This window comes from Pieris napi, chromosome 4 (genome assembly GCF_905475465.1).
Source record: "Pieris napi chromosome 4, ilPieNapi1.2, whole genome shotgun sequence".
NCBI lineage: Eukaryota > Metazoa > Arthropoda > Insecta > Lepidoptera > Pieridae > Pieris > Pieris napi.
In genome coordinates this window covers 3,069,344-3,084,094 of record NC_062237.1, presented here as the reverse complement: position 1 = coordinate 3,084,094, position 14,751 = coordinate 3,069,344, and the positions used below count along the sequence as shown (strand labels likewise).

At 36.0% G+C, this 14,751-nt stretch overlaps 2 protein-coding genes and 1 non-coding gene across 5 annotated transcripts in view; all 3 read left to right on the top strand.

Annotated features, from left to right (window-relative positions):
• LOC125048990 (contactin-associated protein-like 2) overlaps window positions 1-13,000 on the top strand; it is a 42,847-nt gene extending 29,847 nt beyond the window's left edge. For all 3 annotated transcript variants that reach the window (XM_047647983.1, XM_047647984.1, XM_047647982.1), the window contains exons 20-30: window positions 321-524; window positions 1,634-1,851; window positions 7,203-7,282; window positions 7,368-7,480; window positions 9,485-9,688; window positions 10,593-10,786; window positions 11,013-11,165; window positions 11,805-11,921; window positions 12,353-12,488; window positions 12,631-12,737; window positions 12,892-13,000. In XM_047647983.1, the coding sequence (XP_047503939.1) occupies window positions 321-524; window positions 1,634-1,851; window positions 7,203-7,282; window positions 7,368-7,480; window positions 9,485-9,688; window positions 10,593-10,786; window positions 11,013-11,165; window positions 11,805-11,921; window positions 12,353-12,488; window positions 12,631-12,737; window positions 12,892-12,978 (1,613 nt within the window). In that variant the 3' untranslated portion in view covers window positions 12,979-13,000. The remainder of the gene's footprint in view (window positions 1-320; window positions 525-1,633; window positions 1,852-7,202; window positions 7,283-7,367; window positions 7,481-9,484; window positions 9,689-10,592; window positions 10,787-11,012; window positions 11,166-11,804; window positions 11,922-12,352; window positions 12,489-12,630; window positions 12,738-12,891) is intronic.
• LOC125049254 lies at window positions 1,152-1,313 on the top strand. Its single transcript, XR_007116976.1, has one exon. It is a non-coding gene; the product is annotated as a U1 spliceosomal RNA (small nuclear RNA).
• A 531-nt stretch (window positions 13,001-13,531) lies between the features above and the next one.
• LOC125048995 (mitochondrial carrier homolog 2-like) lies at window positions 13,532-14,728 on the top strand. The gene has a single exon (XM_047647990.1). It carries the CDS (start codon window positions 13,622-13,624, stop codon window positions 14,507-14,509), a length of 888 nt encoding a protein of 295 aa, XP_047503946.1. The 5' UTR covers window positions 13,532-13,621; the 3' UTR covers window positions 14,510-14,728.
• The last annotated feature ends 23 nt before the right edge of the window (window positions 14,729-14,751 follow it).

Below are 14,751 nucleotides of genomic sequence, written 5' to 3'. Positions count from 1 at the left end.
TATACACGAACGTGTGTTCAAGCCACCGAGTCAATAACCCCCCCAAAATGGCTAAGTTTTGCATAGGCGAGCACAAACTATTCGATAGTGAATTATTCGTACTTCGATATAATTTTATCAGTTTCTGAAAAAAACACCGATTTTCCATGTATTTAGTTACACATATTTTCTGTAGTTTTGGTTCCCTTCTGTTTTATATTTCCATACAAACATTGATTGTTAGAATTCTACGCTTTTCGCTTTTATTGTTCTTTCACATACCTATCTTACTTTTATATGTTTTTAAGTTTATTTTCTAATTCAATCGATTTAATTTTAAGAGGTAATACGTCCACAAAGGCCTCCAGCACCACCAACAGATTACTTCCAAATGAATCTTGGAGGATATGACCAATTTTCCTTACACCTTGCACCAAGAGCCACAATTCTTCCTCAAGGTGGCTATGTGGGATGTGTTAGAGGCTTCAAAATCGCTGACCATGTGGTTGATTTACCAATGAAGGCTCAGCAGAATATTGACCAAGGTATAAAAAATATTAAAATGTTAATTTCAGTTAAATTATATTATTAAAATTAAATTTGTTATAGATTAAAACGTGATTAATTAATGTCAATCATTAGAAACGTTGCTGTATTTTTATTTATTTATCCACACTTTTTGCATACAATTAAATAATAATATTAGGTCCTTACATATGAAATTGGCGTATTTCGTACTGGCCACTTTAATCACGATGTTCTCCTCTTTGGTAAGGAATTCCAAATTCAAATTTGTACATTTATTTACTCAACTACAATGTTATTTTTTTTACTATTAATAAAAAAAAATGTCTTGAACGACGAATTAAAAATTGTATCTTCGTTCAAGATACAAGTCACTTCGGAGTATTATAAATATACTAAGGAGAATATTTTAATATAAGATTTAAAGCTAAACATGAACCGTAGCCAAATAGCTGTCTTACATTTTAATTTTTTTAATCTATTCACTTGGCACGTTACGCACTCATGTGGTAATAACGCGACCCTAAATTTGTTTTAGTTTTTTAATTCCTCAATAGATGTCGCTATGACTGTTGGTAAAATTTATAACACGCGCTTACTAAATGCTTGTGGCTTACTATATGTTTTCTCAGTGATTTTCGGAAATCATACTTACCTGGCGTAGGGGACACCGTGATCAATAAGGCGGTTCCCCCAGAGCGAGACTCATCCATTGCACTGCGGATGGGTTGACCTCTGCGATTATCCCTAATGTGGATAACTCGGACGCGTAATTTTTGGTAGTGGGGACTGCGTACGCGCCGTCCCCCTCTTAAAAGTACGATATGAGTCTTGGAACATCTCTGATCTGAAATGAATAAAATTATTTATTAAATTTTATAATAGTAATCAGTAGATACAAAATTGAAAAAAGTAAAAACCTTAGTAGTATAAAAATTTAAGAAATATAATATTAACTTAAAAGTCATGGTTCAACGGGCTACCTGATTACTAAGCGATTTCTTCCTGACAACCTTGATAAAAGAAAACAGTAAAAAAATAAGACACCTCTTAGATCTTCTTTTGTTTAGATAATAGATACAGCATTTCTACAAAAAGCTGTTGGGTAATGTAAAAACTTTTATATCAGATCTTACCGGCGTATTACCGGAATGCAATATGAAATGCGATTCGGAACCGTGCAAAAACGGTGGAATCTGTACCGAGGACTTTACGAACCAGGAGAGTAGCTGTGACTGTGATCTCACCAGTTACTTCGGGGAGTATTGTATGGAGGAAAAGGGGGCCGATTTCAATGGCGAGAGTATTTTGGAAAGGAAATTTGTATTGCCACAGACTATAAATAAGGTATTTTATACACATTTCTGTTATCTCTTAAGGGAAAGTCAGCTGCTGTTCAAATGATTGTTTAGCGGTAATTATTCTATAACTTATTTACAATATGATATCAGAAAAAATGGTTTTGCATAAGTCTATCTATTAAATTATTGATGTGCCTCCGGAAAACATACAGCATTGTATAATGAAGAAGCAATGTATACTTAGCCATGAAGTGCGATACATACCGAGTGAAATAGTTCCGCTTAGATAGAATAGATGGCGCTGTAATCGCCTCAACTTCATACTTATCTTAACCAGCTAGGACGGTGTCATTTCCACAGTCATAGCGTTGTGTACTTTCGCCGCGTGCGGTCGAAACCGAAACAACTCAATAACGACTTAAAACCTTATAGTCTTTCTTAGTGTTAATTATTAGCAAAACGCATTATTATACATCACAAGTGCGTAATGGACTCACGATGCCGATAAGGCCGCCGCCGGGGCCGATCAGGCAAGTAGTCTAAAAAAGTGTCGAGCAAGGTCGCGAACAAGACAAAGAGGACTCCACGTGCACCAGCAGCGCGTCTGATAGCGACTCGGAGCGCGAGGGACCGCCACGAAAGAAAAGGAAACGAGTAGCACAGGTAACGGTCGATCCCATGATCGACGCGTTATACAATCAGGTGAGTTTCCTCACAAATTTTATAATGCATCAACGATATTATGTACCAAATGTCAACGCCAGTGCGTCCAATGACGAGGGTACCCACTGACCGACCAACTACTATAGCCATTTTTTATTAATCCGTCGACCCGAAAATCGAAATCTCTGGGCTTGGTATCACAAATATTTATGATAAAAAGATTATTAAAAAGGCCGATAAAAAAGAAAAAAATTACAAAATAAATATATAAAAATATAATAATATAAACATATAATAATATATTAAGCTTTTAAAACTCCTATGTCAAAGGGAATTACTACAATCTGGATTACAAAAAATCATAAACTGGACTCTTAATAACCCAACGGGATTAAAACCCGCGATTAAATCTTTTCACAAAAATATCCTATATTGTTGGTAATGAATCACCTTCTTACAAATTGCATGAACAAACCCTGCAAATTGTATGCGGAAAACGAGCGGAATGTATAGAAACTAGGCGTAAAAGATTAATAAGTAAGATTTCGGACAAAAGTATTCAAACTGCGCTTAGTAATATACCTCCTAGCGAGGAATTTTTATTTGACAAAAGTAAGCTCGCGTCCCTAATACAATCCCTCGGTGGGCCGCAATTCTGGTTATCTCCGCCGCAACCTTCAAGAGTAAGAGCTTTTTAAACCTAGATACAAAGAATCGTAAGCGTCTACATCCAAATACAGACACCAGGCACAAAATGGAAAAAATAATTTTCGTAATACCCACCTAAAACAAGAAACGATGCGAACGTTTAACAGGAAAATCGATAGTCATAAACAACTTTAAAACTACCCGTTATCTAACAATGACGGAAAAAAATTACTATCCAACATAATTCAAGGATTCCGCATACCTCTGTACAAGAAACCGCTTTGTTAATGCCAGTAAATCGAATAGTAAGTCAATACGCAACCGAACCGTCACCTACGACATCGCAGATAATCATAGAACTCCTGAATCAAGCAAGGTATCCTACAAACAGTTCTCAACAAAACCCCCAGTTTTATATCCAAAATGGTTCTTCGCAGGAAAAGCGACGGCACGATGCGTTCTATTGTAGATTTGCGAGAACTAAACCGATTCGTAAAGACAAAACATTTTCGGTTGATCACCCACGGCTTAGTCCCAGACTTTCTTCAACTAGGGGACTGGATGATAAATAGATTTATCACAAGCCTATTTCCATCTACCGGCAGCGAGATCACACCGACCTTTCTTAAGGCTCAGCTAAAAAGGGCAGTTATACGAAAACATGACTTACCTTCCTTTTGGGCTAGCGTCAGTACCACACCTTTTCTCTGCAGTATCATGTTGGGTCGCGGAGACCTTACGTGCGAAGGGATGTCGAGTGCTAGTCTTCCTAGACGACTACCTTCTGGTCAACCAAGACCACTCCAAGTTAAATTCTCAGGCCGCGGAGGCCGTGAGACACTTGGAACATCCGCCAAGTTAGATTCTCAGGCCGCGGAGGCCGTGAGACACTTGGAACACCTTGGTTGGAATATCAATTACCAAAAAATCCGTATTGGTACCAACCCAAAATTTAGAATACCTTGGAATTCGCTGGAATACTATGGTCAATGTGATGTCGCTACCCAAGGTAAAAATACAGAGCAAAAACCATAGTTATGCGTTGTATTCGCGAGTTACAAAGCTTTGCTAGGGCAAGTAAACTTCGCAAACTTTCAAACTAAACTCGTCCCCCGCGGGAGGCTTCACTGTCGCCAGGTACAGATCTTTCTGCGACAATTCAACAAGATCCGACCCCGTCGAGGTCAACTGCTGCCTCAGATTGTAGGGCAGGAACTGATGTGGTGGCTCGGAGCTACTCATCAGACGACGCCTATACACAAAGAACCTGCAACCCACTTCCTAGCGACGGACGCCTCGGATTGGGGTTGGGGGGGGGGGGTTCACATCTAGACGGAAACCTTGTCAGGAAAATGGTCATACCAATAGAAAACGTGGCACTGCAGTGATAGCCGCAATAAAAATAAATGTAAAAATATTACAAAACACACACGTGTTAATACAATCGGACAAATGAAACTCTGATTGCATACATTCAAACAGAAGGTGGAACGAAATCGATAGGGTTACTTACACTAACCTTCAAACTATTGCACCTGACGGACAAATTCAACATAACTCTGTCGGTACATAACCTACCAGGGTGATCATAGCAGACAGATTATAAAGGGGAAAAAAGGCTGCGTAGTGGCACATTCCTCCTCTAGCATGGGTATTTCCCCCTCCAAGTCACCCCTGAGTTTTAGCACACCTAAACCGGGCGACGGGAACCTATCTGATAGTTGCTTCAGATTTGCCGCGAGGTTTCTGGCTGCAGGACCTGAGATCCAGGTCTCTAGATCACCCCCACGAAATTCAATACCTATCGCAGACACTCCTAGATACGACAATTGCACTGTCTCCTCCACAAATACAAGCATTGACCCTAAAAGTTTGGGAAATTGGGGGTGGGGTGCCCAAATAAAAGACTGGTCCACACTGGAAAAAGATTTACTTTTGAAGAGTTGGTCACTCCACCTGTCCACTTATTTACCCGCAATCAAAAGAGGGCTGTCATGGTGTGACAACTCTCAAGTGAACCCAAAATCCCCTCAAACAGCCGATATTGCAAAAAATTTAATATCACTTTTTCTAAAAGAAAATTTATTTATTTATTTAATTATAAGTAATCTTACAGCTAACATACATAATATTACAAAACAAACACTTAGACAGTACAGAAAGCCAAAACAGGAATTTATCCTATCAACCATCCTTGTTCGCAAATCGGCAATTTTAACTTTTTGCGGTCCCCATGTAGAACAACAAACATTTTCAAATTTTATTATTAAACACACCCTCAGAGTATTAGGAGTAGCTAAACCAAAAGTCGTGAAATCATCCGTCACGTGGGACTCGCGAATAGTACTAGACTGGCTTTCTTCCAACCCTCCTAGGGACACTTTATTCGATACGGCTCGCAGAACAGCCACAGTATTGCATTTAGCATTGGGCCGCAGGGTTCACTCTATTAGAAATTACTGACGAGCAATTCGTGGATGATGGTGGTAACATTTATTTAACACCGGTATTCGAATCTAAGACAGACACTCAAGACGCCAGTCAACATGGAAACTTTCTAAACACCACGATAAAACATATGCCCTATCACTTTAGTGAGACTTCAGTTAGTCCTGACGACTCATTGGTCTAGTGGTTAGTACCCCTGACTGCGAATCCATGGGTCCCAGGTTCGATTCCCGGCTGGGACGAACATTGATGTGATGAGCATTTGGTGTTGTGCTTGGGTCTTGGGTGTTTAAATATGTAATTATATGTCTATTTTTCTATAATATGTATGTATATCCGTTGCCTAGTACCCATAACACAAGCTTCACCAGCTTAGCATGGGACTAGGTCAATTGGTGTGAACTGTCTTTAAAAAAAAAAGAAATTGCTTTGAGTAACAGGTACAAGAAGATCTCAAGTAAAAAATCTAAACAATATTTTTATATCCATCAACAGCAAAATAATTAGGTCGAAAATCAACCAATAGATGAAATTTTTTATTACACGGGGTAATTGGAAATCTTCAAACACATAGATTCTTTAATCTATACTGCCGCGAGATAGACTCTCGTAGAGAAAACTCATCACTCTTTCTTTAATACATTTGCACCATCGTAATTATAGAAATACCTTGTTGTTATGATAGGAAGTTTATATTATTATGTTAATTGTACATCTAAATCAATATAGTTATATTTATACCGTAACTAAGAATAATAATTGCTAAATACTTATGCTTTGATTAAGAATAATGGCAAGTAAATAAAATAGTTATATGTATAAACAATAACGGCTTTAGCTAAAGCCCGGACCTTAATTCTTCATAATCATCATAGCGTTGTGTTTTATACTGTACTATATACATCCACCAGCAGATAACAAACACGTCTTCATTATACAATGCTGTATGTTTTCCGGAGGCACATCAATATGACGGTTTTACATAACAATAAAACCGATATTATGTGCCGAGAAGGAAAACATACAGCATTGTAGGAAGCTCTTCCTGGTGAAGACTCTATGACTGTGGAAATGACACCGTCCTAGCTGGTTAAGATAAGTATGAAGTTGAGGCGATTACAGCGCCATCTATTCTATCTAAGCGGAACTATTTCACTCGGTATGTATCGCACTTCATGGCTAAGTATACATTGCTTCTTCATTATACAATGCTGTATGTTTTCCTTCTCGGCACATAATATCGGTTTTATTGTTATGTAAAACCGTCATATTAATAATTCATTTAACAGATTACATATCTGTTTAATTGAATGGTTTTCACAGATAAAGCTAAGATAACACTGAAGTATTTCCGAACCAATTCGGCACAGGGTCATCAAGAAAAGTCCCAATTCTTAAAAGGCCGGCAATGCACTCGCGAGTCCTCTGGCATTGAGTGTGCGGTATCACTTAACATCAGATGAGCCTCTAGCCCGTTTTCCCCATGTTTCATAAAAAAATAATATAAATTTTTATATTATTTTTTTATGAAACATACCGCATTTTACATATTTATGTAGCGCATTATTTACAGTTATTGCTTATATCACATAACGATAAGTGTCATTAAAAAAAGACTAAATAAACGCCTTTTCGTAGGTAAAAATAAAGTTAGCATTTTCAAGCAACGATTTACGGCAAAAGAATACTGTACTTCTACTGGTCCAAACTGAAAATAAGTAAGTGAAATGTATTCCTTAATACTATCTTCTAAAAACCTACATATATTATTAAATAAATGTATTTATTTCTTTAAAATTTTAGAAGAAGTTATTATCTCTTAGTAGCAATTACTCAAGACGGTTATCTCAAATTTGAAGAAGACCGCGAAGACTCAGCATACGGTGCGGAAGTTAAAAACCGGAACTTTTTAAACGGTAAATATTTTATTACGATGCCATAATTCGTTAAGATGCTATTTCTTTTACAAACATTTTTGGATTCTTTGATCATTGGCGGATCTGAGGAGGATCATGTCGCTCCAAAACCCTGTACAGACCACGGGGTTTTGCATGTAATTTTTGTTTGCTTATTGTTTATGGAGGCTTACAGTGTCTATATGAGAAATAGGTACTAATCATTTTGTGTCTACATTCTTATTCATAAGAATTAAGGAACGCGATTTCCGTATCCGCCCATGCGATACAAGTTCGATAATAAATACTAACAAATACTTTATATTTCACTAAACATAAACTCGGTTCTTACCCGGAACTCTTGCTGTGATAGGCATGTTTAGTCTAGAATCAACGGCGGATCCAGGGGGGGGATCGTGGGGGTCATGACCCCCCCCCCCCCTGAGCAGGACTGAGGTGGACCACTAATTGAACATAATGATTTTGATTTTATATATAAATTTGTCACCATACAGATTATATGTAACTACATACCTTCAATATTTAATTAATTTAATATAATAACTTTGTATGATGGCAAACGTTTGGGAACGAACGCATCGAATTTGAATTTTCCGCGCCACACTTGCGCGCGCTTTTCGACTATGAAACGTCTAGCTAGACCTTACCTCAATCGGAATCGGAACGACTAAACTTCAACATATCATAAGTTATGTATTTTGTCTGTTTCTATTTTCTTTGATGGAATCCTTTGTCGTACCATCTCTTCACTTTTGCGGAGTTTAGCATAATACCCCTCGACATACCTCTAGCTGCTATGACAAATCATTCACAACGGTTATGTAATAAATAGGCTGCCTCATTCTGTACGTGATAGTCAGGCCGAGCTAAGCTCGCCAAAACAGCCCGAACTGAACTGTAAAGGCCCTAAAGGCCAACACCGAGATTCCACTTCAAAAAAAAATACGTGATAGTGTTTCTCTGGATGTCTTCAAGAGAAGATGGTAATATGTAGGTACGTGTATACAGGGTGGTCCAACTAGTGACGTCAATAAATTACATACAGCTACATTTATTTTACGGGTATTAAAATTAATTAAAAAACCACATTATTTAGTTTAATTTACCATAAGAATAATAAAGGTCGAAAAATAACATTTTTAATGCTTCAATGATTTTTAGCCTATCCACCAAAAAGAAATCCACCGATTACAACAAAAAAAGACCAATTAAGTACCATTTTTTCTATGATTTGGGTAGCTTAGAACCCTGTGGAGTTTTTAAACTTAGCCAGAAGCTATGGAAACTTCTATTTGTATTTTTAAATTGAAGTCGAATGTTTGGGCAAATCCAGCTAAAAACTAAACTTCTAACTTTAAAACCTTTTTTGAGTAGCTTTAACAAATTTTTAGAAGCTGGGATTTTTTTTACTTGAACAACATTTAAGCCTTAAGGCAATCATTTAACAGAAAAATCTGTAAAATTCATATCTTTTTTGTTGTAGGTATAACAAAAAAAGATAGGAATTTTTGAAACCTCGCTGGCAGAAAACATTCAAAAAACACGAAAAAATTATAGCTCGAAAACTACAAAAAATCGGGGAACATACATGGGGTATTTTCGTATGCCTCCAGGTGTGAGGAATCTAAAAAAAAAATATTGACGTCACTAGTTGGACCAACCTGTATGTACACAATATTATGTGTTAAGTTTTTCAAGTGTACAATAAAGAATAAATATTTTTTAGTGCAATACTTACGTACATTAATAAAATACCTACTTTTTACTTGTATATATTGTTATCAAAATTAAATTAAAAGTTCTTGACTTGACCACGACTATGTGACCCCCTCCTGGCGCCAAAGCTGGATCCGCCCTTGTCTAGAATACTATTCAACCTACTTCAAAAAAAGAGAAAAGGAGTAGTGTAAGGATCGATTTGAAATGTATTTTTACGCATTAGTTTCATAAACAATACACAAACACTTATATATGTATACTAATTTAATTAAAATTTAAATCTAGGAGCCCGGCACACAGTTTACTACACACGAATAGAAAATGAGACGAAGCTATTAATAGATAGAATAGAGATACCACTAGAGAAATTACAGCCTCAGGGTCTGTGGGAAGTAGTAGATATTGGGACCAATGAGGTGCAAATTGGGGGACTTAATACTTCGGATCCAAGACTTAAGATCTTCAAGGGATATAATGGATGTCTTTCAAGTAAGTACACTGTGTTTGGTTGCCGTACATTTCGAGGTTAGGTTCAGAGTCGAAACTTATCGAATAGTACGGGCCCAAATAGCTGACATACGGAACCATACTTACTGCCAAGTGTCAAATCTCTGACGTAATCTTATGCTAAGAAATGACAGTTTACTCACGACGCTTTTATTAACAGCCCTGCGGTAAAGCAGTCATTCTACGATTTGGCATTCTGATAAACAATAAACTACAAGCTCCCTCCTGATCAGAATGCCAAATCGTAATATGACTGCTTTACGACTGATTTGAGCGCGACCGCCGCTGTGAAAACCGCTGTGTGAGTTCGAAAAGTGAGTTCAGAATCGTAGGGCTGTACGAACAAATGTCTATTGAGCTGTTAGAGTAAAGAATTAATTAGTTTTTATTCATGTATAGTGTTTTTTTGGTTATAACTGATACTCCTATAAACAAGTCCATATTGTATACAAAAACGCCTTGGGTTACAACCCGAAAGTTCTTTGTTCTATTACCTAAGAAACAATAATTGTTCTAAACAGAGAAATAAATGTGTCTGCTCCATAGCATTGGGACAGAGATTCTGCGAGAGTTCATAGAAGTTTGACTTAACCATATCCTATCCTTCTCAATCGTGACTTTTGTAATTCATGTATTTTCTTTTGTATTGTAATGTATGACCCGTAATAAGCTTACGTAGCTTTTAGTATATTTTAGATTAAGTTTGGTAATTGAATAATATAACTTATATTGTTGATTTGGTTATGCACCTTTACCCTTAGTATTTCTTTTTTCTTGTCTTTTTTTCTTACTAGGGTTGCCTAGTTAGCGATAGCCCGTTGCATTCTTAATAGTTTATATTAATTGTTTTTATTTCTAACGAAGTTTTTATAAAATAACATTTCAGATATTTTAGTACAAATAAACGAATACGAAATGAAGCCTTTAGAAGAATACATGTTGTTCACTCGCTCTGACTCAGAGACAGTGAATGCTGTAAATGCTCAGGGTGTCAGAAGCGCACAATGCTCTGCAGATTTCGATGAAGCTTGGCCGGAACACGATCAACTAGGAGCCACGCATAATGGCAGTTTCCTTATTGTAAGCCAAAAACGGTTACAATTCATCACAATGTCGTTTTCAGTATTGCCATAGAAAAATAGTATATCTTGAGTTTATATTATACTTCTAGAGTTCAGTCAAATAAAAAGTAATAGCATAAATATTGTTGTACCCAGTTGTGTAATTATTGTGAAATTACTACGTAAATCTCTAACAAATTGAGGGAAAAAGTAATATTGTATGATATTTTATAATCTTTTCGCAGAGTGTTGACAAAACGTGGGTGGAAGACCCACCATCTCGTCTCCCCTTCGATTCCATTCATACACAACCAGACGCTGAAGAAGAAAGTACTGACAGGATATTCATTGCTCTAATTGTAATATTCGTTTGTTGTCTCTGCTATTGTGGTTCACATGTGAGTATACTACGACTTGACGGTATGGTTTTATTACTTGGGCCTAAAACGAACGATAATAAAAAAGAGTATACGAACTTATTTTAGTTAATAGTACTCCTCATAAGATTAATTTTATTGAAGAATTAATTTTATTAAAGAATATTTTACTGGAATTTTTAGTCGAATACGATTTTGTCCGACGTCTTTGTTTACGATAAATACCTTTAAATATCATAACAGTTACTATACAAAAATAATTTTAATAATAAATAATATTTTACTGATGAAATTCTTAATAAATTATGATTCCCACTATTAAGTTCTGAGTTTTGAAGTATCAATTATTTTAATATGACAAACCAAGAACCTTTTTTGTTGCACTAAATCCAACAAAATAAAAATATTGGTTTATCTGTGACAGCGACCGCCTTACCGCATGCGCAACGACGAGCTCGATGTCGGTCATGTTTTGGCGCCATATGAAACTTATGAAACGTACTTCATAGTTGCGTTGAATTAAATTCTAAATACGCAAATCTAACTCTAAGCAAACAATTCATGTTCTAATCAATTGTAAAATGTCTTTACGAATTTATAACTTTAATGCCTTCATGAAATACACACGCAACAAATTCCCTTTTTTTATTTTTTTCATAGATGTGGCGAACGCAAAAAGCTTTCAAATTGCGCTTAGAAAAAGAGACCGACGAGAACATATTACGAAATAAAGAGAAGGCTACTAAACTACAAGAGCCTAGTGTATCATTCCTGCAGGTAATAGTAATTAATCCAAATAATTTTATATCGAAACTACAGATATTACGCACACAATTTTTCATTAAAAAAAATTACAGTTACCATTTGAGGAATATGTCCTTACTTTTATTAATAAAGAGCAATTAACAATATATCAGAGAACAGTAATAGAGATATAAAGTTGGTAAAATGACGCTCCCTAGATAAAAGATAATAGAATAGATATCTTTGTTGTTTAACACTCAGAAATGTTTACGATTCATTTTATAAATAAACATATAATAAATTAACTGCAACTGAAACTGCAAGCCTATGTGGCTTGATAATGCACACGGACATCGTGGAATTCCTGGGTTCGACCAGACTAAACAATTGTTACAACTTGATAGTCACAGGCTCAACAACATTTGATGAACCGAAAAATGTACATATATTTCCTATTTTAATAGATTAAAGAAGAGACTGAAAAGGAAGGAGATAAGAAATCAAACGGTGTCGTCATAGATGTGGTACCGACTATAATCGTTGAGGCTAACGAAGAGAAAGAGAAACCACCGAGTAGGAGAGGCTCACTAAGATTTAGAGGTAATAAAACTCCACATCTACTGTAACTTTACACAGTAGGTTTTTGCGATTGAGATTATGACGTCAACGCTACAGCCTGATAGAAATTACGTGCTCCAGGGTTTGACAGTTGTCATTATAATATTTTTTTTAAACTAAACAGATATGGTGGATAAGGAAATAGCGTGGGTACCGTTAGAGGAGAAGGACGAGACATCTGACAATGATGCTGATGAGAGCTCGGAGGATATCAACGATTCGGAAGATGAGGTATAAAGGGACCTAACTGTTTCATTTGTAACGTTTATTGCATACTTCAAAACTTTTGAAACAAAAAAATGTGTAAGCTAAGCGAGATCAAGATATATTTGCTTAACAAAACTTCGTTAAACCAATATATTTATTTAATTATGTTATTTTTTAGGATAATCCAGATGAAATTAGGAAAGTGCGAACATTAAAGTTTAAAATGGATGAAGAATCTTCTGTTGAACTAACATCGAACGCCTAATAAAAAGCTTTACTAATACGAATTTGCTTTTAATTTTTGTAATTTCATATACAGTAACATTACAAAATACCTGTTCAATGAATAAATTGGTATAGTTGTCGAGAAAGAATAGGATTTCTCCTTAGCTGCTTTATGGGGAAGGGGGCAAGACTTTTCTTCGACATGCATTTATATACCACTACTCTGTGCGTTTCTGAATATTTTAAAAGAATATTACATTTAATAAAGAAGTAACCAATATAGTTGTAGTGTTTTAAATAGCCGTGTATAGAGAGGGTCGTGTACACCCTTAAAATTTTAGATTGCCGATATATAAGACACTGGGCACTTAGAAAAATTTACACAGAAGCTCAGGCCACCTAAATAATTCATTCGTCAGACTAACTTATGAAATACCTCTGTGTAGTTGGCGTACTCATTTTTGTTGAAAGAATATCCATTAATAGTCGCAGATATTTCCGAGATTTTCTCGCCATCGTAAATTGTTTATTTAAAATATAGAAAACTATAATAATATTATCTGTATCTTGTCTTTTCGGATGACTAAAATCTATATGTCAGTTGTCTATGATAAAGTACTTGTCAAAATAAGCAAAATTACAAATTTGATTATAGAAAAATTGTGATTTTAAGTTGTCACAATATGGATGAAATTGAAAAAGAAAAGATATCGGCTTTGCCATCGCAATTACTAGTCACTACAATATGCCACCCCATGGAATATGCAAAGGTTTTGATTCAATTGGGCTACGAACCCTTACCGCCGCGCCGATCAACTACTCTGTTTGGAAGGCCTGCCATGATATTACCTAATGTTTTTCAATACATTAAGCACATTAAGAAGTCAGATGGTTTCTTTGGATGTTACCGAGGCCTTTCAGCTAGAATACTTGGTTTGGTCGCCTCCAGTCAGCTATCCTCAAAGGTAATTTATGTTTGCGGCATTGACTTGCCCGAAATGAATGATCCTCCTAACATTGTCAATGATGATGAGCCTAAATTTGAAGACTACTATAAGTTAGCTCGTCGTGATATGATTATGCACAGTGCCTCTGTTGTAGTTTCCTATCCTTTTCATGTGGTTACCATAAGAATGATGGCTTCATTTGTTGGTAAAGAAGAGGACTACAGCTCTTTAATAGGAGCAATTGTGTCAATATATAGGGATGATGGTATACTAGGATTCTTCCATGGTATAGTGCCTAAATTGATGGGTGATTTGGTTTGTGTAACCATTACTGGCATTCTGGCATATTATGTCAACAAATATCTTGTAAAGACTAAGGACCTGAGATACTATACTGTACCTTTGCTCACTTTTATTACAAGTACTATTACTTATCCCTTGATGGTTGTCTCCACTTGCATGGCTGTAGTGGGCAGTAGTCTAAAGGCTGGAAACCCACCTGCTATGCCTAAGTATCCTTCATGGCAAGCTTGCTGGAAGGATCTAGTAAGAAATAAGCAGCACAAGAGAGGTTCGTCACTAATCTTTAGATACTACATTGCTCCAATTGCAGCAATGCAATAATTATAAAACATGACTAAAAATGCATTTATCTGTATTTATTCCCTGCATAAGTGTTGTTCCACATTCACCAAAGTAGAGATTTTGACTTCTTGTAGAGAAATGTGTACATTTATTAAATGTAAATAATGTAGTATTAATAAATGGTGTTCTATGTGGATTCTTCTTTTTAATATGTTGTTGAAGGTGTTATTATATTTCAATAAACATTTTGTTCCTCAATGGTTTATGATTTCTGATTAAAC

Excerpts from the sequence above, each read along its gene's own strand:
- LOC125048995 (XM_047647990.1), top strand. The coding sequence starts at position 13,622 with ATGGATGAAATTGAAAAAGAAAAGATATCGGCTTTGCCATCGCAATTA.